The sequence below is a fragment of the Denticeps clupeoides genome, chromosome 5 (genome assembly GCF_900700375.1).
Source record: "Denticeps clupeoides chromosome 5, fDenClu1.1, whole genome shotgun sequence".
NCBI lineage: Eukaryota > Metazoa > Chordata > Actinopteri > Clupeiformes > Denticipitidae > Denticeps > Denticeps clupeoides.
The window spans coordinates 26552530-26580327 of NC_041711.1; the positions used below are offsets into that span (position 1 = coordinate 26552530).

Genomic DNA, 27798 nt, shown 5'->3' on the forward strand with positions numbered 1-27798 from the left:
TTCTTAGAAAACGATTAAAGTGGTATTAAAAATGATAATAAAAATGGTCTGTATCATATGTCCATTGAGGCTAATTCTTCATATGTTGCAAGGTCCTCAGGTATTTTGGTGGGGCTGGTTCCATTCCTCATCAGCTTTAGCTTGTCCCTCGGGGGAAAGAAACACATGGGCACTTTTTTGCCTCAGGGACACAATTGCCTCATTTAACATTCGCTATTTGGCCTGTGCCAAGAGGGGAAATAGCCAGGGTGAGCGAAAGAGGCCGCCGCACATCATGAATTCGATCATTTCACTCGCACCTTCTCTCTCCCAGCACCGCGGCGCACATTTCACCGCAGTGGAGATACGCCTCAATTAAGGCTCTCCATCTGAGCTGTGAGTCACAAAAAAATCACTCTCTGTTGATTTTAATGTCATCTGGAATCTTGGCATTCAATGAATATGAATGCAGCTCTGACTTATCCATGGCCATGAGAATAAACAGATCTCCCAGATGATTGGGTGGATACACACACACACACACACACACACACACACACACACACACACACACACACACACACACACAAATAAAAAAAAAAAAACAGGGACATTAAGCCTGTCTCTGTTCCATCCTTACAAGGACGCCAGTAGTAAGCAGGACGTTTGCTATGAAAGACAAGAAAGGGACTGACTATCAATGTGAACCAACATGGAGGGGGCGGGGGGGCTAGTTGCTATAGTTATAGATTTTTTTTTCTCTTTTTTCTGTATTGTATTTCAAGTAATTGAGAAGTAAATATTTAGTTTGAAAAAAAAAATCAGTTTAGATTCCTGTGGAGAGTAAAGCTGATAGAGGAAATTCTTGAGTTTCCCTCTTGGCAGGCGTTAGTAGTGGGTGGGTGAAGGTTTTCTGTCCGCATTCGTGTGAGTTGCTGGGGTTTGTGCATGTGCGTGAGTGTGTGTGGACTGGAGACAGAGAGAAAGGCGGGACTTGGGCATTTCCTGGGCATTAGGATAAAACGCACCAGACTTCATCATTAAGGAATCGGTGGCAACAGGGGATTAGGTGCCAAGCCTTTCAGTTCAATTTGTACATCAGCATTTGTGTAGCCAAACGGCACAAAGGAGACACCATCTTAAAGGCCTGCTGGAAAATCGTTAATGACAAAGCTCCGCAAAAAGTAAATAGATCAACAATTTATGTCAAATGTGCTGAGAAATTATAAAACAAACTTCAAAACAGGCTAATGCTTCAAGGAGGCCGTGTTTCCATTTGATTTGCCCACTTGCGGAACGACTAAGGCTGCTGACAGCTCAGCTTACATTCAGCGCTTGGATTCCATGTAATTAAAGGGACATAATTACATTATCGTCTTCTATGTGTGGTCTATGCCATTCTTAACATATTTCAATGTGTAAAAGCGTGAGTGATACCTGACATCTCACAGTTTTATCATTAGGATTTAATTGCATATTTATTATCGACGTATAAAATGTATATAATAAATAGTCAGATTGATTTTGTATGGAGCTGCTGGAGTGTAGGATTTATTTGTTTATTTGCTTGGAAACTGCCTGCTGACACCACAGTTCTAGCTACTTTATTGCACAGAATTTGCAGAGGTACAAGTTTGACCATCATCAAGTTTCTTAAGCTTGTGGAAGAGGATAAGAACTGGGTCAGATGATAAGAAGAGCAAAACAGGGGGGAAGGGGGGACTGGGGCCCTGTGATTAAAAAAAAAAAACTGATTGATTGATGTCTAGCCGTCTTCGCCATCACATGACGAGTGCCTGACAGTTTGTTTGGGATCAGATGATTCCACTCTTTAGATTGAAGTCAGGGGAAGCTAGGCAAATATGAAGGACAAAAAGGTCACACAGGCTTCTGACTGTCATTCATTGCTCCTTCATCTCCACCCTCTCCTGTGCTCCTGCCCAGGGAGGGTTTTACCAAAAATGTTCAGATAATAAAATATCAAATGAAATATCAAATATCTTTGCAAATACCAGGGATGACCGTAGATAACTGTTTGGGGTTCCCTTCATTGCCGCCTGCGTTTCCCAGGCTGCGTTCCTGCTGCTGTTGCTGGAGTCACACCGGGCTGTGGCGCCGAACGCATTTCTCATTGCTGTCATCTGATGCCGCATTAGATGACGAACAACTATGACAATTTTCTGAGAAAATTGAATCTCTCTGTCACACAGTGGACGGGATGAAATACATTCAGTCATTACAAATGAGTGTGTGCTGGGGAAAAAAAAGGATTTCCATTTTCTTTCAATCAACTGTCATTATTCTTTGAAATATTTTTTGTGTTTTGTTTTAGTGGCTTTTGTGAAAAATGATTTATGATTTTGAACAATGCATTTACAATAGGTACCTCAACCTTTCACTCTTGCACTTCCTACCTCACTACATGCATTTCTGCACTGGTGATCACAGGCATAGCTCCGAGGCATTGGCTGACTCGGGCCATATTGCAAGCCCATATACAGCAACGCATTATTCATTCGGGTCGAGGCACTTAATTCCAAACCCATTTTGCTAATGCAGTCGGACTGTTGTGAGGATACTCTGTATGGCTGTAGCCTTCATTAGCAACAGAACAACCGTGTTGCACTCAGGGTGCCTGAAAGGGGACGTTTGCCTTGTCTGAGCCTCAAGGAGGACGAAGGGATTCGTAATTACCATAATTACCACTTATACCTCTGACCTAAATTTGTCCACAGGTTTTTATGACCTGTGTGTGAATGCTTTAATAAAGCAAGAACAATAGGAAAAAGACTAATTTGCATTTTTTTTTTTTTTTGCAGGACTGTTTAGCGACGTTTAATAATCTTTATGAATTGACTTATTCGTTAGTGGTTTTGAAAGAAAGCTTTGGTCAAAATGAACCACCTTCTTTCAGACAATTTCTTAGGGAAATGCATTCTCCCATTTAAACGAAGGCCAGGGCTGATGTGTTTATCTGACGCTCTGCTCGTTCTGTCCATTTCATGTAAATACATCCATCCGGGGCTTGCAGCGCATTCAGTGTTATCATTACATTTCTCACTGCCTTTGCATGATTTGTGGCAATTTATTTAAATTTCCTTATATTTGTATATTTCAGTAGACTTTCATGCTGGCAATTGGCTTTTCTTTTCTGAAGTTCAAAGCGTCTTTAAGACTTCCGGTAATTGTGGAGATATGAATTCAATGTGAGACGACCCCCTCTCTTTTTCTTCTGCTGCAGAGTTGGAGTTACGTTACACGCTAGACCCAATTGTGTTGAAGTGCCGATCAAGAACAGTTGTACAAAATGGCCATATGACCATTTGAGCTCAGTAATGGAAGAAACAAACATGTAAGTCTGTGCACATACACCTATCGGCCACAGCATTAAAACCACCGACAGGTGAAGTGAACGTCACTTGACTTATTACAGTGACACCCATTCAAGTAAAAGTAAAGTGAAGTGGTTGTCATTGTGAAACACTGCAGCACAGCACACGGTGTGTGCGAAATGTGTCCTCCTTTTAACCCATCACCCTTTGTGAGCAGTGGGCAGCCATGATAGACGCCCGTGGAGCAGTGTGTGGGGACGGTGCTCAGTGGCGCCTGAGTGGCTTAGTGGCACCTTGTTGGTTCGGGATTCGAAACCACACTCTTCCGATTACGGGCCCGTTTCCTTACCCGCTAGGCCACCACTTCTCCTCAAATATTCAGTTCTTCACAATCTGTTGAAAACAAGAAAAATGGTGAAAGCAAAGGACCTGAGTGACAATTACAACTGAGAAATCAAACTGAGATGATAAAATCAGATATTACCAAAACTACAGGTCATGTATGGTGTTCACAGGAAGCTGTGTAGTATCACTCCTGTTCCAAAGAAGGACAACTGGGTAACTGGTGACATGCACATGAGGGTAAGTTCAGTGTCACGTTAGAACCCAAAGTGCATTACAGGTTGCTGCATAGCTGCAGACCAGTCAGAGGACCCCATGCATGCGCCTCATCAATCTGGTAAAGAAATGTCAGATGGATGCAGCATGAGAAGAAGGCGGAGGCGGCAGGCGTAGTGTTATGTCAACGCCGTGTTTTCACCCTGCACACATCAAAGCAGTTTTCAGGAATGTTTCAGTTTCAATCAAGGCATAGATCTCAGTCCAGTGGGATCCATTGAGGGCCCTGCTCACAACTTACTGGACGTAAAGGCTCTGCAGCTGATGTTTTGATAACAGGACACCTTTAGAGATTTTGAGGAGCCCACGAGGGTCAGACCTGTTTTGGTGTAGATGTGTCTTATTGTACTGACTGCATATTTCAACAATTCATGAAGCATTTTGGTAAATTGACACACTTGTTAGGTCCTCACGAAGATATAACAGCAAGTGTGGCTATATGTGTGCCCCCATCAGTGTGGTTTTGGGCGTGTGTGTGTGTCTTGGCTACGGTGCTGTGATGGCTTGGGTCTTTGTTCGTCACCTATCAGCATATCAGCAGCGGCTGCTCCAGCCCGGCTCTATAATGCACCATGTATGGCTTTGCGGGGAGGGCGGTGGAGAATTTCTGGGCTGCTGTCCGGGCTGCAGCATGGCTCCGGGCCTTCTCGGCAGTCAGTGGATTAGAGACGGCCAGCTCCCGCGCGCTCCACACCGGTGTGAAATCGGCCCTCTCGCCTCCCCTCTCCCCAGCTAAAGCCTCCTTTCTGCGGCCATCTGTGAAATCCCCCAACTCTGTGTCTAAGTTGAGTTCAGATCGCAGCCCCTTTTTTCCCCCGGGCAAAGGACCTGGGCGTGGGCCCGCGGGTGCGCAAGCGCGGTGGCGGGGCAGGCGCGGTGCGGGCAGGTCGAGCCATCGCGCGGTGGCAGCGCCGGCAGGGGTTTCGGACCGCAGAAGCAGGTCCCCCCCCCCCCCCCCGGGCAGCTTGAAGATGGAGGAGGACGTGGAGGGCATCAGCCATGGTCCAAGCCACCCCCACCCCCACCCCCCCCCCCCCCCCCCCTCCCCGCCACACACCACCAGACCACAGCACCCGGCCCCCCTCCACCCTCGCCTGATCTGGCTGTGAGCCGTAAGGAGACAGTAGCACTGCCCCTCCACCCCCACCTCCACCGCCAACACCAACACCACCCCCGAAGCTGCTGCCCATTGCTTTGAAGATAAGATTTTGATACAGGGTCTCTTTCTGTGTGTGGCTGAAGGAGGTTCTTTGTGTGGCACGCCGGCGTTTTTTCTCTTTTTTTGCGATTCACTGAAATGTACAGAGACTGTGTGTGGGAGTCCTTGGGGAAATTTAGAGCTATCCGCAGTGCACAGAAAAGGACTATGAGTATTGTTAATTGTATGAAGAAATGATGGCTTGATGATAAAGGTTTCATTAAGATCGGCACGGTTACTTTCATGCTGTACAATAGTTAGATGAAAGAATGTGAAGTGATTGGAGAAAGTTCCTTTTGAATTAATTACGACCCAAAAAAAAAAAAACCCACATTATACTGTTGTCAGGGTAATAGATAACAAAACAATCACTCGAGCCCGTGCGTATGTGTGATGCCCATCTCTAAATCGTTAGCCACCACGTTCTTGATCAGGCTCTGAGGTTCTGTTTGACATTCAGAAGTGAACTTAACAGCTGTATCTAAAAAGACAGAAAGAATAAGGGGGGGTTAAAGCACATCTTCTTTCTGAATTATGAGCTCAGTGTCCTCTTGATTTTTTTCCATGTGGCTTTGGAGTTCAAATCTGTGCATAATGTCTTGTGATTGCGTGGCATTTAGGGGGGTTTGAAAAGCAGCCTTCTGGTCCAGCAGCACATCATCTCTCTGTCCTCGACTTGAATCATTCTGTTGCCGAGCTCATCAGGGATGGAGCGTTGATTGCTTTTTGATACCCCTCCAACATGGACTTGGTCCTGCATATATCAGCCAATTAGAACACACTCACAATGTTGGAAACATTGTGTGTGTGTGTGTGTGTGTGTGCATGCACGAAACCCCCCTCTGTCGTCGAAACCTAAAGTGCTCTGACTTTGGTTGTTTTAGCAGGTCTGGTATGGTTATACTTGTAAGGTCATGATGAGTGTATGCAGGACCAAAAGCAAATTTGGACAGGTGACAACTCTATGGTGGCAAAGAGGGAAGAGTCACTGCTTTTGGAATGAGGACATTGTGAGGGATCAACCTTCAATGTAAATGTCTATTCTGATAGAGGGTGGTGTCTTCCTGGATGGCAATCCCTCCCCCAACCCATAGGTTTTTTTTCAACATATTTGCAACATTGGGTTGAGTGTTGACTCTTTAGTTTATATAGTTACATTGTATTGTATGGAAGTGAAGAGCTCATCACTTATGAGACTGTAGGATTTAAGTGTCCAAACCGCTATTCAGTGTCTGAGCGAATTTCTTGTTTTTTTTTTCTTTTGATAAGGACGAGGATCATTTGCTGATGGCTGAGGAATGGGCTCGCTCTGTTAAAGATATTCTCCATTCACTGTTCATATCACCTCCCGGCAGTCTTTTCAGTCAAAAATGCAAATGAAGCCTTTTGTAATTGGAGGCCGTATCAGAGGGGAGGAGAGTAACTTAATTAGGCGGCACAAATGAGTGAATGATATCAGCCTGCATAATTTGATAGTGTAACTACAGTTGTTTTTAGTTGTGAATGATGGTTTTGAGGGTTAAAAATGGGTCAGACGAAGCATCCATGCTACTTTTACTTAATAGAGATGGACGGTTCAATCTCACAAAGCCAAGGACCCATTGATCCCGATAAATATTTTCCTCAACACTTGTTACATGCTCACTTTCTCTGTTTTTTGGATTGAAAAGAGCTAATGTCAGTGACCCAGAGTAGCAATAATTGTTGTTTTTGGTTGAATTTAAGTTGATGAATAATCTGTTTATAATCTTCAGAAAGAAAACACTCACTCCATTCAAATTTCTTTTCATCATACTCATTCCAGTTTTAAAAATCCATTAAACAAGAAAATCATAATTCATTCATTGACATTTCCAGTCAAATATTTTCCAGTGTGCATGTCTGTTTGGTGTTTTAATTGGAATGTAAATGAGTGCAGAAAGCCAGGTAAAACAGATATACCCCAGATAGATATACCAGATATATATACAGTTCAAAGTGCAACAGGCAGAAAAACTCCTGTGAATCAGTGGGACTGGTTAGTCTCTCCTAAAAAACTTAAAGTTTGTGTCCAGTTACAACTTTTACTTCAATATGGATGATGAGGCTCCAGCTGAAACTGTATAAAAAGTAAAGAATTCTCCAGACTGTGAAGGGCTCTCCCTCAGGGATCAATTGAGAGTCTTTTCCATTGTAACAGTGCAGGCCAGAGTTGTGTTCTTACACCGTGCAGTTGAGCTAAGGTCAGAACCCTCACAGGCAAAATCGCACGAGGTAAAGAAATCTCCGAAAGCGGGGGCTGGCGCTTAGAAAGAAATCATGACCATGTTTCTCATACTAATCTTGACACAGATCTTAATTCCAATAAAGTGTTTCCTTTTTTAAAGAACAAGCCAGATCTAAGAACACTCCAGTAGTATTTCTGTGGTCATACTTTATTGAATATCATTTGAGATAAGAAATGTAATCCTTTCGGGCAGGTGATGTATATTGACCATTCTCTCTTTTTTTTTTTTTTATCAATAACAGTGTACAGGTCTGGAGATGGCGGAAGGAGGTGTGAGGATATAAGGATTGCTGCCGTGTAATGATCTGTGTGTGCTGATCAATCACCTTGGGTCTATGCTCGGGATTAAACAGACAATGCCAGGGATTAACCTGATTTAAATGGGTAAACTGGGAATCTGATAGGGAAGTGAGGATAATTCATGGCTTGGAATATAGGTAGGTTCCTTGTTGCTCTGATGAGAATCTGCAGGGTACACTAGTCACAATCATTTTCACGTCCAGTAATATAGAAGTTCACCCTTAGTTTCCAGCAGTGCTGTAAACTATTAATAAAACATTCATTTATACTAAAAACACGAGCTATTCTTCTGAGCTATACTTCATTTAACTAGGCAAGGTACCTAGCAACACAACAGAAAAAGCAACTTGAAAGCCCTTCATCGTGCATTAATGTGTAATTCAGGTTATATAAAGTGAATATGAAGTTATTACAGTGCACACAACGAAATGTGTTTTCTGCTTTTACCCCATCACATTAGTGAGCAGTGGGCAGCCATGACAGGCGCCTGGGGAGCAGTGTGTGGGTACGGTACCTTTCTCAATGGCGGTTTGCGATTCACACAACTGCCTTATTACAGGTCCGCTTCCTTAACCACTAGGCCACCACTGTATTATCAGCATTAATAACTGGAACTGTTTTATAATAAAGTTTATTTGTTTAGCAGGTGGCCCTTTTTAGGTTCTGATAGGAACAATTTTGTTCTAAAACTATAACAGTTTTTGTGTCTGTGTAATCTGATAGCAGTGATGAATGACCTTTGTAGGGTGTCCTGCCCTCTCAGGTAACCTCTCCATAATTTATACACGTTCCATTACCTTAAAAAAAGCGCATTCGCAGTAATCCCCCCCCCCCCAAAAAAAAGTAACTCCTCTCTGTTGTGAATGACAATGGTTGGTGGTTTTGATAGCGCTGTCTTCCATAATTTCCAGTCTGCCCTCGCTCTCCTTTCCCTGCACTCATATCAGTTCACTGTAGAGAGGAAATACAGTATTTGGGCTACATTTTCATTTAGCATTGGAGAAATAGAACATTATTACATTTGCATTAATTAACTTTAATAAGTTGTGTTTAACTCTGTCCTAATTTGACTCGGAGTAGCATGCAAATTATGAGAGAGAGTGCTTGAGAGTGGCAGAGAGAGATAAAGGCAGAGTGAGAGAGGGAGAGACTATGCTCAGACCAGAGGAAGTTTACTGCAGTGGGTCGAAAGGGTGACTGTGTGTAAGTGTGTGAGTGTGGATATGCAATACAGAGACAGAATGAGACTTTTCTACATAATGTGCATCTTAAATATGACACAGTGAAGACTGGGAGCAAATTTGCATTCATGTCAAAGGCAGAAACCAAATGAAGATTCATATTGGTCAGGAGTCTGCAGATCATGTGATTTGTGAGTCAACACTTCAAGACACCTGAGCTTAAGTTTTCCCATTTCACCTGCTCTCCTCTTACCCCGAATGCTTCATCTGATCTGGGCCTCTTTTTTCTGAACTGGAGGAACCTGTGACCTAAGAGCACTAACAGGCACTGGACAGGAGATCTGCCAGAGTTCCACTTCACCAGCTTTCATTTAAGCACACCACAGAGACTCGATGGTCTCATGGCATTGCTAATTACTCTGCAGGCCCTCTTCCTGCTTCCTTCTCAGCTTCAGCATCAAAACTTACTACAGATTTACTGCAGAACTTCCTTTTTTATTGGTCATTGGTCATTGCCTTTTTTTATCCAGTACACTGAAACAAGAGAATATCGTTATTCATCAACAGATCAATAAAATGATGGGATGGATTTTTGCAGGATTTTGTGGGTTGTTGCTTGCAGAACTCTATTCATTTTGCGTTTGCACATTCGAATGTGGCCCTACACTACGTACATGGACAAACGTGCTTTCAGGTTGAAGATCAGGGATTTGTTTATCTTCTGTCAGGGTCCTGAAGTCCATTTTCAAGTACTACACTACATTCCCAGTCTCTGGATCACATGTCAGCAGTGGTTACAATTCATTTCTTGTAGGAGCCCCTTAGGATTTCTGAGGAGGCATTTAACTGTGTGAGTGAGTGTGTCAAGTGTTTGTGTGTTAGTCATGGGCCTCTGAGATTTCAAAAGCACCTTAGTCACATCCCAATCGCTTAATTTAATTCTTCTCAGATGGGTTACTTTGCAATAACCACAAAAGATAAACATCAAATTAATTAATTGTAATTCTGTAGAACAGTATTATCTTGTCAAAAAGATAACAATAATTCGATTGTGAAGTTCTGTAGTAAATAAATGTACCAGTATTTCTCCATGTTTCATTTAAAAACTTGAACAAACACCATCAAAGTGTTAAATTTAAAACACACATTATTGGCATAATTCACTAGAAGGAGCAGTGTTCTCATTATACCTCTACATGATATTATGATGGTTATTTAAATATTCACACAATCCTTTACCAACATCAGATTCTCTCATGAATTTTGACTATTGTGTCAAGTGGATTTCATTGACAGTAGAGATTCAGTCATGAGCATGAGATCGACAAATGGCAAGACAAGATTTTGTCAAGAGAGCATGATGTCTGTCAAGAAGTTATTCTGAGCATATTGTACATGTTGACATATTCAGCTGAAGCATTAAAGCATTTCATGGGAATCTGGTATTTTATGGGTCCCTGCATCTGCAAAAGCATCTATGTAAATCGGTATATAACCAGTAAACAAGTATTCCTCAGAAATCATAATATTTCTGTTTATGAGCTGCATTCGCCACGTTCCAGCCGTGCAAACACAGACATGGTAACTAAGCTACATTTACCACATGACTGTTTCTGCTCCTCATTCTCTTTCCTGAGCCTCACAGGGCCCACCACAGTATCATCCAAATTTAGGGATGCCCCACCGCAGGTTCTCTGTTAGTGAGGGGCGGGTTCACGGCTGCAGATTCCAGGCAGGGCGAGCTATTTCTGTTTCTAATGGCATTACCGAGGCGCTCTGAGCGAAGAGGCGCCCCCTCTTCTCTCTTGCGAGATGAAGTCTGGGCCCATGGCTGAGCCTCATAGCCCCGGCGTGTTATCAGCACCAGATGCAGGTTTGACTCCAGCCTTTCAGTGCAAGGTAAAGAGAGGGAGAAATTAATGAGAGCCATAAAAGGGCTGGGGGATAAATAATTAGACAAGCAGACGGAAATCCTCCCTGGAAACGCTCCTTGGATTCCAGGCAAAACTGCCGGAGTTTAGTTGTTAGAAATCGCTTTCTGTTTTTTCTCTGGCACAGGTAGTGTTAGTGCTAAAACTCTCTGATTAAGGATTTGTTAACTGGTGATGAAAAGGGGGAAAACGCTTTTCTTACTTGAATAGTCATGTCATAGCGGCATTTAACTGTGGGCTATTGACACATTTTTAAGATGAGTTACCAACAGTCCTTAAATACGTTTTGAGTTTAATTAGCAATGTCCACACAGCAGCACCTTTTCACACTCATACGAATGTTTTTTTTTATTAATTCGGTAGAATACACAAGGACAGTGTTATAAAACAGGAAAATGAATTTCAACAAAGTCGTGCTGTATATTTTGAGCCCAACTTATTCCATGAAGTACGAGTAGAAACCAGAACGACAGGACACTGTACGACTGTGTCATTACAGTTGCTGTACCCTGCATGGATGCATTGTCACAGTGACACTAGTGAACAGGTCTTCATTGATCTGTGGAATAATAGAAGTGAACAGTATGTATTACATGGAATTAATTTACTACTCAAGGATATATCTCTTGAAAATTATGATAAAAATAAAAGAAATGCATTAACCTGCTTTAATTGCCTACTTGTGAAATCAAACAAAATCTTTGACCAGGTTCAATATGGTATAGAGAAAGAAAACCAAAAACAATTAACCACAGTGGCAGTTTAGCCCTGTATTAATGAGAACTCCGGCGTGCGAGTGAGAGGACACCTGGGCCTTCCGCGGTGCATGTTCGGCTGCGGCGGTTTACATGCGCCGCGTCCCTCAGGAGTGCCTCTTTTTGTTGTCACGCATTGAGGAGCACCGGGCGCATTGTTCTAATACTCCACCGGCAGAGAAAAGAGTGAAAGGAGCGACATTATTCTCCTGTCTTTTGATCGTGACTCGTGTTTTGGCGCTTGGTAATCTCCGCCTCTAATCTCACGTGTAGATAGAAATAAACAAGTGAAGCTGCAAATGAGAGAAAACACACGGATGAACACTGAAGGGATTATGGTAATTTGGGGATAAATAGAGGCATTTGTAACATGCCGCTTTCTTTCTTTCTTTTCTTTTTTTTAAGAAACTTGTTGAAAACATAGTCATCTTTACAGCCATAACTGTTTGGTGGGGTAGGAAAAGTTATCATCAAAAGCAAAAAAAGCTCATAACATCTAAATTTGACACTTATTTAAAAGTGGTTTTGTGCTACAATAATTTTTCTTGTGGGAAAAAAAAATTGCATCGATTTAAATATGGATAAAGAAGGGACAAACAGTATAGTTTAGTGGGGGGAAATCTATTTGAAGCAGCAGACCGTACAGTAATTGATAAGGTGAGTGCTCAAATATCCCCATGGATGCTGCTGACTGAAGACACTTTTGAAACATTGTCTAGATTAATGACTGATTTCTTAACAAAAGCTTAAATGCATTGCGTTTTTGATTTTCAAATAGCTTTTGATTTCCCTTGCCCACTGATTTTTGTTGATACCGTGGCTGTGAAATCAAAAAAATAAAAAAATAAAAATAAAACACCTCACAGGAAATCTGTAAACTCCAAAATCAATTATGTGTTCCGGCCAAATGAAAGGAGGGGTACTACGAGACTTTAAAGTCCGCATGGCTCGCCTTTGACTGGGTGCATTACAAAGGGAAAAGAAAATCACACCGCATACCTGATCCACAAAAAGCCCTTTGAAATGGACTGCTGGGTGGCATCCAGGCTGGCGCATGTGCTGGGCACTGATGGCACAGCCCTTGGGCACAGGGATGCTTGGCCCAGACACGACGGTCCTGGGCGCATATCAGTGGGCATGTGCCCATCCACTGGGAGCTCCTAAGTCATGCCGTCTGAAGAAGAACCGATGGGCTTGGCAGCACATGTGGGCATGCGAGGGTTTATGTGTGTGTGTGTGTGTGTGTGCGCATTTTTTGTCCCTGATGCTATCGCCCTTAGCCACAAACACAGAGCATCAGCGAGCTGACCTAAATGGTTGTGCTTCACATGTATTTCTGCCTCAGAAGCTTCAAACCCGAGTTTTTGCCTTTGTGCACTTTTTTCTTGCTTTTCTTTGGAGTTTTCTTTTTGCTTTTTTTCTCTTAACCTTAGGTTTGCATAAATTCAAAATGCAAAATAGTTTGCCCTTAGACACTGAACTGAAGCAGTGCTGAAAAGGCAAAGTCACTCTTTGTACCTGCTGCCATGTGCTTTTTCCCCCCACTCTTAAATTACAAGTCGTATTTATTATTTATTTATTTAAAGGAAATCAGAGGTCCAGCTCTAGTTTGGGATTCTGGCTGTAGAGATCCTTGCCGGAAGGAATGATGTACTGAGAAAGGCTGAAGGTTGGCTTAGCAGAGCAGCAACTGAGGCTGCAGGGGGGTATTGTGGGGCTATGGGGGGAGTCGGTGGCCACAGGGACCACTGAGCTCTTCAAACCATACTCCAACCGAGGTGACGGGTGCACCCTCCCTGCTGAACTGGGGGTGGGAGACCCTGCTGCCAGGACACATCTTTTGTCTTCCATTATCTTTATTTTCTTATTATTTTAAATGGCCGGATTTTTTTTTTTTACTCCAGCAGCTTTTTTGATATCCATTTAGATTGGAGCTTCATTAAAAAACCTCAGACAATAGAGTGACTTCTAATTAAGAAGAGCAGCATCTGGCCTCTGGCACCCTATCCCGTTGTTCCATCTATTTTGCTGGGGAGAATTCATTTGTTTCTTAATTAAGAAAAACACCAATAGCGTGAAAAATCTGCTTATGGTACCTGAATCCTAATTAGTTAAATAGTGTGGGGAAGGGGGAAAACACATTCCAGTAGCCTTAGAAATGAACTCGGCGCTGATAAAAATGAACTAACTACCCTTGCATAAATCGAAGCTGGGGAGAAAGTGTACCATCATTATGGCTAAGACAATATGCAAACTATCTTCAAAGAAATCAAATTGCCGGAATGTTTTCATTTGCATGTATTAACCATTAACATAATGAGGAGAAGTGACATTGGACCCGGATTGTGTGTCTGTTCGGATTGATAACTCCACTGCATCTGCAAATAGTCTTCCTGAGAGCAAAAAATGGGGGTAGAAAAAAAGCTAGCAGTCAAATCAGCATTGAACTGTAGAGCACTTTGTGTGTGTGTGTGTGGTGACTGTGTGTGTGTGTGTGTGTGTTTTTTTTTTTTTATCGGCAGCTTTGAACAAACCTGCTGCAGTGTTGAATCAGTGCCATCAACCCCTGACAGCTATCCCCAAAACAGGAAGGGGCTGATGGGATGCGGAAGGGGGTGGGGGTGGGAATCTGTTGGTGTGGCAGGATCCTGAGTGGGTACACACTTACACATCCCTCACCCTCAAACTGCACACACACACACACACACACTGAGGACTCCATGCTTCCGAGACATCACAGGCTCACTTATCTGTCCCGTGAAGATTTAGTATGGCCCACATTGGTGTGCTTTAGGCAGCCAGCCAAAGCCAGCGTGGTTTTGTACTGCAGGCGCCATGCAAAACGCCCAACTGTCTTAATATTCCCAAATAATTCTGTGCTACATGCTATTTCCGAGGATCAGCCTCTCAGGTCAAATGATTCAATTAAGTGTCTGTTTATGACTGATACCAAAGCTGGGTGGTGGCTCCACTTATCACCTTTTTTGCAGATCGGTGTTCTCCCAGAATACCACCAGAAAGATTGCCTGGGCTTTAATTAAAATGGCACAGAGACAAATTTGACGTAGGGCTAACAAGCGGGAGACGAGCCTAGCGCATGAAGTGAGGGTGGGGCAGAGGGAGGGGTTTTAAAGATGTCACGGCAAACCAAAAAAAAAAAAAAGAATTATTGAAAAGTTATCAAATGCAATGCTGCTGATAGACCTTGGTTAAGGAGTGTGGGGGTTAGTTAGTATCTGGTTAAGGCTTCTGGCTTACAGGCTAAAGGGATCAATGCTGCATGCTTAGCATTGGAAGGCATCTACCTGGAGCCCAGCCTCCTCAGTCGGTCGATTGGCAGGATGACGTGACACGTGTTCCGGTGTCTCATGGCAACCATATTTTTTTCTCTGAGTTGCTGACATGTGACTTCCAGGAGAAATGAGGGATAAAAAAGGAAAATCAAAAGCACCAATAAGCCACAGAAGTGAAGGCGATAATAAGCAAGCTCTGCAAACGACTTTTGGATTTTTGACAGAATCTTCCGGAGCTTTCGGCAAATTTGCATTGTTAACGGCGATAAGGGTGATGTTTTTACTCGGTCGTACATTTGTGTGAAATATTTAAAATGTAAGGCGAGCTAACGTTCTCTTAATGACTAGGGATCTCGCCAGTCGCCCGCTCTCTCTCGCTCTCTCTCTCTCTGCCGGATTGAGTCTTAGCGGGCTTGCTGCTCGGGATGTCTGATATCTGAATATTAAAAGGAGTTTCAAGCTCATCTGCAAATGTGATTTGCACATATCACACTTCTGCAGTCGTCAAGCTGCCTCATTGCCAAGCTTCTGAGCAAAGACGGAAAGGCGAAGGGAAAAGATGCACATATGGGTTGCTATTGATGTATTCCATTCCTGACCTAATTTAAATCCCTGCCAACAAGCTCATATGCATACTGTACATTTGCTAAATTAAAGAGTGTAAACCTTGCCTCCTTCCCCCAGACAGGTGTAAACATCAGCATTGTCATAATGCACCCGCAGTAAATATGATAATCATGTCGCGCTGCAACAGAGCACAAAATAATTTGGCCATTATTCTGATGTCTGGGGGGGCCCAAGGGAATGGCCTCCAGAAGGAAGGTGCCCATTGACATGCCGTACACGCCAAGATATAATTATGGCTGTCCGTCTTTGTTCCTCGGTAGCTTTTTTCCTTCTGCACTAGTAATTTGCTTGTAATGTGGAGGCAGTTTGTAAAATGTGGGTTGTGATATTTAGGTTGGAGGATCCTCAGTGGACTTGACTGATAGGATTGTTACTCTATGGACCTTTGTTTAGGTTCTTGTCATTTTAATACAAACATGATGTTGTCATTGTATCATTAAATCACCAATAATAGTAATATCGATGATAACGTCATAATCAACAGTAATATTTTTTTACTAGTTGTAAAGAGCAATACTGAGGTACAGCAGACTGGAGCTTTGCTGGTGATAGACATCCTCTCATTTGCAGTGCAGGGATCAGCGGGTCACAGTGTGGCTCTCCTTTAAGTCCGTGTCAGGGCTCAGGACTGGCAGGGTGGATTGTCATCTATGAAGGAGTCTTTTGACAGAAGCCTCTCTCCCCTCTGCTCTGTTGAAAGGTCACTCACACTCCTCTTGAGTTTTACTATGGGAACACTAGTTCCCCGTGGAGAGACGAGTAGATGCAGACCTTCCCTTCGGTTCACTTCAACAGAGGACATAACAAGGAGAAATGTTGGTCAATTTAAAGAGGTTATTAACAATCATAAATGCATGTAGTGATACCTGCGCTCGCTTGGTTGCTGTTTTGCACTAATTGAATTACATTCTGGGAATTCTGCTCTGTCTGATTTGAATCCTGTACTTACCTATATGAAATTCCTGAATATTCATGACCTTGAATGTTTCATAATTGACATTATATGTAATATTTTAATTCAACTCATTAGAACATGCAGAAGACAAATTGGACTCGACAGAACACCCATATTGTTTTGAGTGAACACTGCTGTACCTTGCCCCTTGGGAGCAATTTTGTGACAGAAGATCCCATTGGCTGAGCAGCAAGCTCAGAGCTTGTCGTCTTAGAATATTTTGGCAGTAAGGCAATCACACAATTAGGAGTAGATGATGAAACCGACATGAAACTCCCGGAGACCATCTCAAGCCAGCAGCCGGGTCAAAAGCAGAGACACGGCTGCACGAGAGGCGTCCTTTTAAACTCACAAGAGTGTGAAAGGTGAAAACTCCCTCCCGTAAGCCCAATCAAATAGATCATCAACTGCAGACCTGTAATTATACAGAAGGCGGGTTGTGGAACATGGGCCCTGCAGAGGCTGGCGTGTCGGCCATGTTGCCCTGTGCTGCTGCCCTGGTGCTGGAGAGCAGAGCCGAGGAGAGGAAGAGAGCTGCTGACAGAATTTTAATCTCTTCGCTATAAGCTGCACATGGGCAGATCAAGAATTAAGAGGAGTGAGAGGGAAAAATTCTCTCTCTCTCTCACTCTCTCTCCCCCTCTGTTTTAAAGGACAGTACTTTGAATGTCATTTGACAATTTCCTTTTAATTAGAACTAATTTACAGAAAGATGCCCACCAGCTAATCTTTATAGGATAATTAACTTCTATTTTCTTTACTTTTAATTAAAAAGTGGAAAAGATTTAGCTGATCCATAAAGAATTGTTCTTTTGAAATGTTCATCAGACTTCACACTTCTTTTTGGCATGGGTAATATTTAGATCTTATCAGCTGTTCAGTCTCCTTCGAGTTTGAGCCGTGATTTTTTTTTATCTAGAACATTAAGAAGTGGAACTATCAATAGTAGAAATAGAAACCAGAGGCAAATTAGAATTGAATTAATGAGGAATTTATTGCTAAGAACATTTGGGCTGTTCAGTGAAAATGACGAATAAATGATTGTTTTAATCTAAATGATTTCATAATATATTTTTGTCAAATGTCTCTCCATTTATTTATGTATACATTTTATGATATATATATAGGCCATTTTAAGCTGAACAATAAATCACTCAAGAAATTATTTTGGTGTTAAGCTATTATCATCCAAGTTCTTCATCACTCTGTTTCATGCATACATACATTGGATTGTCTAGTGAATTTTTAGTATCTTCTTATAACATCACTTTGTATGGAGTATGATGTCTGCTTGTTGTGTTCTGGATTGTTACAAAGAGATAAAAATGTATTTTTTTTGTACATTCATACAGGTTTTAATGCTGTCTAATAGCACTTAAAACTGGTGGATGCTGAATTATGTTGCTTTTTATCATTTAAAGTTCACATTAATTTCAGTTTTGCAATTGATTTATTCATGTTTTGAAATAAGCAAAAAGTAACACACTTGATCAACACATAAACATCTTTCTATGGATTGGGATATGTTTTAGAAAGTGCCTACATTTTAGTTTTGGTTACAACACCTAACTCTTTCCTTCTACTACCTAATTTTCTTAGAAAATTTGCATTTGTCTGATATTTCATTTGTTAGACACAGTTAGCTACCATAACACAGCATGGGCAAATATATTTGGGAGCTTCAAATGAGATGTAATGTCAGCCTTTGCTCACCCATGAAAACAGAGCGCTGTGCCTGCGCTTAAGTGGCAGAAGATGAATGTCAGCTCTGAGTCATGATGGGTCTCCGGGGAGCCGAGCCACTGACAATGACAGAATATGAATGGTCAGTTGCAAAGCACCCAGGTACCTAATATCCATTAACTACAATGCTGAAACGTTCATGAACCCAGATATTCATTATGCCTTCCCATGTCATTTAATACCATTATTTTTCAAAGTAACAAGGTAGCAGTACACAATGAAAAACAAAACAGGACACAAAGAGGCGCTGCCGAGGCAGATGAATGGGAAGTGGAGAGCAGGGAGGAACATTTGGGCCGCAGTCTGTCTGTTTTATTCTGTCTGTGTCGTTCCATTATCCATTTGGCAGTTTGGCCATATTTCAGCGCGTGTGAGTGAATCGTGGCCCCCTTCGAAATTGGGATGTACACAAGTGAGAAACGAAGCTAATAAGAGCTCGCACCTGAGCTCCTGAGAGCATGTCTCTCTTTTATTGGTGTCTAACATTTGGAGGACAACCCTGAGCCTTTAATAGGATGAGCTGCTGCCAGTTGGGTGTACCTCTATGTGTGGAGCGTAAAGTGAAGTGAAACCCGGCTACACAGAGACGCTGGCATCTGCCGGAGCCCAAAGGCATGCTTAGAGAAGCCTCCAGCATTTTAATGGCCCTAGTCAAATGCCAGTGTGTTTTCATGCCATTCCAATTCACTGGATAAAGAAAATAGGAGTGCGCCATTTCCCTTTAATATCCTCATGAATGTAGCACAGATGAAATAAAAAATTGAACCAACAAAACTCTCCTAAGTCAACTTTTGGGGGTTTTTATACTGCATGCCAGGGCCATGACTTTTGATGGGCTTGGCTTCTGTAAATAATTCTGTCATTTAATCACTGAAGTTTACATTTTGGGGAAAGAAGAAATGACCTAATTAGGCTCTAAATTGGCATTTATTTGTGCATTTATCAAACAACCAAGATTGTGACATTTAGTACAGCAAAAATATTTGATTAGTTTCGTTTGGGCAGAATGTCTCTCATCTCAGAAAAAAAAATGTAGAGACTATTTTTCAAAAAGGCTTTTCAGATAGTGATTATGCATTAATACTACCACTTAAATCTAGATAAAAATACAACACACAGTGAAATTTTTTAATAATCTGTTTGCTTTTCCTCATTAAAAAATTCTCACGTGATGCTAAAGCAGACGGCATGTGATGTTTTGTTAAAGTTGTTAAAGTTAAATGTTTTCCCTTAAACTAAACTTACTCTAAGGATACGTATAAGCAACTCAACGACAAGCATCATGAAATATCAATATGTCAGATGGTACTGACATATTGATCCAGAGGGGTGTGTCAGAAAAATCCTCAGATTATACTGCCTTGCTCCTCCGCCATGATTTACAGGCGTTGCTGCCGAGTTCTGAAATAGTTTTTTGTCTATTGATTTGAAATTCCTGAATTTAGGAATGCAGCCATTTCAAATCACCAGAATTACACTGCTTAGCAACCGTTAGAACAAGTAAAACAATGGCACTGCATATCGATGGGCACAGGCTTCGGTGCGCATGCATCGTGTCCACAAACAAAGCCCACTCTGGTATATGGATGCTAATTCACTTCACCATCTTGAGTTTGACCACATTACGAGAGATTTACAGAACACGCTTACTCCATTCGAGTTTCTTTTTATTCCCTGTTATTCGTACAATGAACTAGTTTTAAAATGAATAATCCCTTTCAGAGCTCCTGTAACACATTAAGCCAATAAGAATCATATAAATGCTATCTATTTTATTACTGTGATGGAGGATTAAATTACAGACTGCAGCCCTGCAACGTATACACTGGGCTGTCTGCTAAGCTGCCAGAGGCTCTTGGTTTCCCAGAGGTCATTAGAAGTGATGTGCGTGCATCAGAGAGCATATTGGCCCCGGTCTACCCCCTCCTCCCTCACATTTTCCTCGCTGTACAAGAGACGGTGGAGGAAATAAAAGAGTCAACAGAGCTCACTTTACTAAAATCACAACAACATGAAGACGGCTCCTTTGGGTAATCACCCAATCACCTATACATACACACACATATATATATATACATGTATATGTATATGTATATGTATGTGTGTGTGTGTGTGTGTGTGTGTGTGTATATATATATAAACGGAGAAAGGTTTGGAACATGGTCTGGGGAACTTCAAATCAGTGTAAAATGATTTCTGTCCTGCTGATGATAGTAGTTTCTTCCACAATGACATTGGCCCACTTCAGAGAACACAAGTGTTGCTCATTACATGACAATGATCGAATGGTATGGTATTAAGTCACCATATCTCAACCCAACTTAGTGTCTTAGGAGCACAGCCTCATTGAGTCACCAGATCCTTTGTAAGAATCATTCCAGTAGAGTAGCAGATGCTGGATAATCTGTGACAAGGTGTGGTGAAGCTCTTCTGAGCCTAACCCCTTTACTTTAATTTGTCCCAATCATGTATATTGTAAATCTGACAAATCCCATTTCCATATATCCCAGTTCAGTTCGGTCTGTTGTATAAGTTTGTGTGTCAAAGACTTGGGTCCAAAAACTCACCACTATCTCCCTTGGCTCAAGACAGCCGAAGGCCTGGCCAAAGTTTGGCAGCATGTTAGCCGGACATCCCTAAAGGCCTCGGCACACATTATGCATTCATGTTAGGTCTCAGGTGGTGTGTGTGTGTGTTTTATCCTCTGGCCAAGCTTGGTTCCATTTTCATTGGCAAGGATGGATTGTTACAAAGAGAGAGAAGAGAGAAAGAGCTGGTATAGGTAAAAGCAAAATGATTTCCATGCTTCTAGAGATCTCCGGCTTTGTTCTGTCCGATTCAATTACCTCTATCCTAATTAGGAGCCATAGAGAAGGCCTAGTTTGTGATCCGGACATCACACTGTGTAGCCTGCTGATAATGTGTGCTATCGCCATCAGAGCCCCCAAACACACTCTGCTTCCAAAGCAGTCGGGCTCAGAGGAAAGCCACAAAATTACGAGTCAATCATACAAGCTTTTTGCTCTCTAATTTACTGGGAGAGTAAATGTTTGCCCCTCCGCCGCTTTCTCTTTTTCTGCTGCGACACTGTATATTATGTTGATTATTGAATAAACCAATTTAAACGATGACGGATAATTTATGGTTGAAATAGTGATATTTGCAGTGATTTATGATGAGATTACCCAAAGTGTTGCCGCACAAGTGCCTTACTGTCTTCGGACACGTATGTAGGTTGACCTTATCGGCATGGTTGATCAGACAGAGGCCAAGGGCTAAACAAAAGAGACTCTGTGATCACAGCACTGTTCAGTTGTGGCGCTGCTGCCAGCTCTGCCCTCCTGCAGTCAAATTTGAACTGAGAGGGCTTTGGTTTTTGTAACTGGAGGGACACATTTAGAGCTGAGGTGTTGGCCTTCGCCTGTTTATTGGCCTGTCATTTGACGCTGGAGAGTCAGGCGAAAGGGAGTCGTAGTTACAGTCAGTGCGTTGTTTTTGACGCGGTGTGCTATTGAACTGAGGGCCTGCGATAAGAGGGTCGGGGAGCATGCGTGCCTTTGGCCGATTTACAAAAGCACATGGGTGTCCGTGGGTCCCAGGTGAATGTGACAGGGTTTTAAACAGTACACAACTAAATATAGCTGGGTTGGCCACTATCAGAAAATGAGCTACGAGTGCTGTGCTGGTCGTTTAGAAAGTCATTATTCTTATCATTTGCTGTCTCTGGAATTATTTCAGGTATCTCCATGCACTGAATACAGTACAGTAAACCAAAACATTGGAGAGTTCAAAAATTTTGGTAATCATTGCTGTCCTTGACAAACCACTGGGAAGACAGAAACAAGGAGAAATTTTTTAAAAAGCAGTTCTGATGTATGTGTAAATTTCTTTAAAAGCACTAGTCCAGATCAGGGAGCATGAGATTTAAGTTTTGCTGAAAGCGTTTGGTTTATCAGTAAGTACAATTGCTTCCAATATTACTACCCCTTGGTCGCTTTGCAAGGTATTTTGCCCAAGCCATGCAATCGCTCGTCTCGGTTTACTGATATTTATCACTGCATATCGTCTGAACATATTGAGACACATTGAGTCACTTCAGGCCTCGCTCTTCCTCTGCCACGAATCTGCGAAAGACCGGCGATACCATCATAAAACTGTATCCTAATTTAAAGTGTCCCTCGGTCCCCTTCACCAGGACTATTAGAGATGTGTGAGCTAATGCTTTTTCATGTGCAGGGCTCCAGCTGAAGCAGCTTGCTACAAAGGGCTCATTTACGCACCTAATGAAAAGAGCACGCCGCTCATGGGGTCTTTGATGAACCTACGTGTGGAAAGAAAGGCAGACAGGAGTGTACCAATGCTTGAACTGAAATTATTTCTATATTAAAGCAATTTCTCTTGTGTTAGAGTTCTGAGATTATATCGATGTGAAAGACATGACAACATTGAATAAAAAGCAACCAAATTCAGAAACAAGACTCTGTCCCTCCATATATGTACATATTACATATAAAATATTTTTTTCTGAATATGTAACAGTAAATACATTGTACCTTTTTTTGACAAGAAAGGAATTTTTAAAAAGGTGAAAAGATGCATATAAAAATAATCCATTGAGAAGGGGGGATGAGACATTTCTTGAACTAATAAAACCCAGGTAGCCATAATTCCATCAATGCCCTTGATTTAAGCAAAATAGTAATATGCAAATACCAAAAAGAGATGTACAGCTACGAGCGAAACTCTGAAATCATTTAGATTTAAAGAAATAATATTGCACAGAGGGGGGGAAAATTAATCACAGGGAAAAAATGTCTCCTTTAAGATTGCACTGGTGTATTACCTGGAGGCACAGAATGTAAATGGAAAATCAACATTGTACGCTGTGATAAGGCGAACAAATTAATAAAAGTATTTTCTTTCCTGCTCCCGTGCTGATGCGGGAGCGAAAAGTCATGAGGTAGTCTGAGAGCAACTTTTACCCCTCGCAACCATTTTTTGTTGTAGAATGGTGATAGGTGACGTTCAAACCCGAAGGGTGACACCAATAAAAGGGTATTTTTGTCCTACATAGTACAGATTTTTTCTCCTCTCTTGTTTTTAATATAAAGAGGAGCAGCATGGACTGTTCTAAGTACTCATGAGTATGTGGTCACTATGAGAATATTTGAATGTATTTAGGGCAGAACCTGTTTTGTGTATGTGTGTGTCTGGGTTTAATACTACAGAAGATGCATAAATGAGGCTGTAAACAGACAGTTTGACAACTCACTTTGACTCTCTCCCCCTGCATGTGTGAGCCACTGCTGAATGCTGAGTCACCTTCAGCAGGCACTGAGTCAGATAGTGCTCCAGCTACTCAGCCCCACGTAGTCATTCACCCTTAAAGGGAAAACCACTGGACTTCCCACTTCGCTCCCATGTGACATCCCTGTGTTTATCCAGTGTGGTACTGACAAATCGCTAGCAACCAGCATTTGAAAAGCACAGAGAGCTTTGCTTTTTTTAAAAAGAATCAAGAAACGAAGGTAACTAATAGGTAAAAATAGATAAAAAATATATAAATACTGTGAAAAAAAGACCTTTTAAGATTCTTTAATTGGCCACAATGAAAAACACTCATATGACTGTTGCCTGGTCAAAAAGTAATCTTTTAATCATAAAGTGATTGTCACATGTGATACACAGCAGCACAGCACACGGTGCACACAGTGAAATTTGTGCTCTGCATTTAACCCATCACCCTGAGTGAGCAGTGGGCAGCCATGACAGGCGCCCGGGGAGCACTGTGTGTGGACGGTGCTTTGCTCAGTGGCACCTCAGTGGCACCTTGTCGAATCGGGATTCAACTCTGAAGTGTTCTAAGATGAATCTAAAAAATATTTTTCATTTAAAAACATCCTCTTTGCTCTCTTATCCATGCACAGGTCCACTGGACGATGGCCTGGAGGAGGAAGAGGAGGAGTGTGTGTCTGAGGAGAACGAGCTGGCAGGTAAAGAAGAGTTCTCCACAGATGAGAACTTCACTGCCGAGTTTGAGACGGAGAACCTGAGCTGTGAAGACATGGAGTATTTTTGTAACAAAGGTATTCATCCACTCACACTTGATGTGTCTATACTCTTTACTTCAAAATGCCATCATGGTTGACTGGACCACAGTGAAACGGGAAAGAGTGAATCCAAACGTCGACATAGCAGTAATTTTCAGTTCACACTTCCATAAAACCATTAGCATTAAGATCTGTGCTGCTTTGCGGGCTGTTTTAGAAGCAGCCTCACCGTGGAATGATTTGGCAGTGATAGTGGCTCTGAATTTTTTTCCAGTAGCTCTTTGCCCACGTTTGAAAGCTTTTTCTGTTTGATACCGGATGCCCACAATGTACCTAAGAGCAGTAGTTTGATCTGGGAGATGGCAACCACATCGCTGGCTGCTCCTCTATCTAATTCCAGCCAGGTGGTGTCATGAGATGTGTGTGTGTGTGTGTGTGTGTGTGTCTGTCAGGCGAAAATGCAAGAGTCGCTATTGGAGATAGTGCCTTCCTGTACAACTATACTGAAAGTACAACTGTACTTTCTGCTCTCACACACATACACACACCCCCACACACGGAAGCTTGCAGCCTGCATCAAGCTGTCCAAACTCTTCAACTACTCTTTGAACTCCAATTCAATTAGATGTCTTTTTTCCCCAACGTCCTTCTTTTCGTCAGCTTCCTCTTTTTCTTTTCTCGATTTGCTTCATTTTGGTCACAGCCACCACCACAGGAGCTCATTTGCGATCTGCTCCAGGTTACAGTGCAGAGATGACAGAGCTGTCAGTCAACCCCACCCTCTGCTGTAGCCCTAGAGTAATCTCCTCCCCTAACCTTAGGTGTACCCACTCCTGCTCACCGGCCAGCCCAAGTTTGATTTCTTAATGAAGAATTTAAGCCTCAGTCTACCTTTTTCCTCTTCAAAAGAATTTGGTTGAATTATACATATATATATATATATATATATAATTTTTTTTAAACCAACATGCCTTGCGGGATCTGGTTGTGCGAGACACCTTGAAGAACAAGAACAAGCTTTCCTTTTTTTGCGCAACAATAATAATTTAGTCTTTTGTTCTTCTACAAAATACATTAAAGGTGTAGAGTGGCAGAACATGAACATTGATTGAACCTGCCTCATAATTGCCGAGCCGTACCCCTTGCGCAGGCCCGTTTTATATTAAAGATGCCGAGAACCCCCAAGTGCGATGATCACATTATTCAGTTTATGGAACAAATGCTGGAATTAGTGTTTTAAAAATGTTCCGATCATGCAATTTATTTGAAGTCAAAGATTATTATTCTTATGTCTGAAAACAGAAAAGATTCATTACAGTTACTTTGAGATTTATACAATAAATCATTACTTTAGCAGTGAACCCTGACAGTTACTCAGGAAAGTTATTGAAGGTTAAAATCTGTAGCCAAATATGCTGTCATAGTCAATTAGCTACAGTACATAACTAACCATTTACGCAGGTTCTTCATGCAAAGTTCCGTAAATACCCCTTTGATGTTCTTTTTCACACTGTGTAAAGCAAACTTGGAATTTTTCATTATTTTTGATTCCTCTCTTCAGGCTAAGGCAAATAACCTGACTGGCAATGTAATTTTTGATATGCGCAAAGTAATCTCTCCCGTGTCTAGAAGTATGCACGCTCTTTTTCCTTAAGATTTTGTAGACTCCTCACTATCCTAGCTAATTCTCTGCTAAGTCTCCCATTTGCCCACAACAGCGTATTCATTCTTCAACCAAGTTTCCATTCCCTCCCATCTGGAAGTTGCACGCAATCATCAGGTGTAGCCATTTCCCCCTGATCCTCGTCTCAATTAGATCTCTCTAAAACTAATTTAGCCGTGCGTCTGAGTGGCTTAAATTTACCCCACTTATGCAGAAGTGCTGTGAATTAAACTGCGCAATCCCGTCCGCATTAAATGGTTTATGTGTTATGTCTACTCTATAGGAAGAAAGAGAGGGTCCCCTTGATTAAGTAAACCCTCTCAAATGCGATGGTGCGGTGTAATTAGCCCTGTGCGGAGTCTGACGGGGGTTTTTAAAGCAGCCACTCATCCCAAGGCCCTTTATCTGCCGGCGCTTCGCTGGAGAATAAGGTCTCCCGTGTAAGGGTTCGGTGGCGAGTAGTTGCCCAGCGTGCCGCTCATAGCTTAGCCCTTGTATCTGTGTAGTCACTCTCCAAAAATGGGCTTGTCAGGGGGACCTAAAACCTCCATTAAAAGTTTCAGTCCATAATAGGTATTAAAAAGCTGTCGCAACACAAAGAGGAGAGCCCACTTTCATTAACATACGAAGCACTTATTAACTTTGATCAGAGTGCAGTGAAGTAGGAAAGCGGCTTAAAGGCACAAAGGTCAAGAAGTTGAATGCCACCAAAGACTTCACCGTTTGCCTTAGCCCTGACAAGGTCTTGGCTTCCCTGATAATGGCTGCACCTTGAAGCTCTGGCCTGTTACCTTTAGCAGCATATACATTTGCCTGGTACAGATGACCACAAGTCACTTGGTCTGCTTCAATAAATCTCATGCTCACCTGTAGGGCATTTCCTGTTATTTGTCATTGGTGCATTTATGCGTGTTGCCTGTTGCATCCTGTCCTTTATTGAGGCACCATTGTGTCCAGGCTTTAATTCATAAAATATCAAATAGATGAATCACAGGCGATGGCAGCCCAAACAGTCTTCCAAATGAAAAATACAAGAATTACTGCTTCTCTTCGCCTATCTCTGTTCTCTTTCTGCAAAAGACAGGACCAAGGACAGGATTGACTGAAAAGTGTTTCAGCTCAAGTCGTGTCATTGCACTCTTCTTTTATGAGATCCGACATAGAAGTCATCATACTTAACAGCATACAGAGATCTGATATGAAGTTGAATTGAGAAGCATTTCAGGAGAATTTCAGATGAAACGTGAACCCTCCAAAAAAACAGGCATGTGTTTTTGAAAGATCTGTTACACACTCACGTGTAGAGGAAAAATGCATATTTTAAAAAGAAATCTGTCTTATTCTATTGGAATGTTCTTGACACTATTATTCCTTTGCACACTCAGTTTCACATTTTTCATACTTTACTAGTGAGCGGCACAAACAATGGGACATGGGTTCCTCAGTCTGATTTACGTCAGACTGTCGCACAGAGAGAAGCAACTGCAAGAATGACAGACCTTTATTTTAGGATGTAAAATCGTTTTTTTATTATTTTTTTTTTACAGAAATTGTGAAATTTCACCTCGCTTTTCATCTTCTTTGTCTCATTTCTTGTATTCTTCACTGTCAGAGAGCAATGAACCGTGAGAGTGGGTCTCCTGTGACGACACTGAGCCAGTTCTGAGAATTGAAGAGCGGAAAAAAAAAAACGAGTTCCAGTCTTGAGGGTGATATGGCGTGCCGCTTTATGAGCACACCTGATGCTGTCACTGACATACAATACAGTAGCACGAACTAATCTCTGCACCTTCAGACACTGTGGGGAACGTTGCACCAACATCTTCCACTCTCGCTTAATTAACCTAAATAAGCACATTGTGATGCAGCCACAGACAGTTGATTTTATCGCTGCAGAATGGGACCTG

General features: G+C 42.1%; 1 protein-coding gene across 2 annotated transcripts in view; it reads left to right on the forward strand.

The window, feature by feature from the left end:
- Positions 1 to 27798, forward strand: part of zfpm2a (zinc finger protein, FOG family member 2a) — a 104332-nt gene that overhangs the window by 6483 nt on the left and 70051 nt on the right. Inside the window, exon 2 of one of the 2 annotated variants that reach the window (XM_028979084.1) lies at positions 24106 to 24264. In XM_028979084.1, coding sequence (XP_028834917.1) covers positions 24106 to 24264 — 159 coding nt within the window. The remainder of the gene's footprint in view (positions 1 to 24105; positions 24265 to 27798) is intronic. The other variant, XM_028979085.1, reaches the window with a different exon arrangement.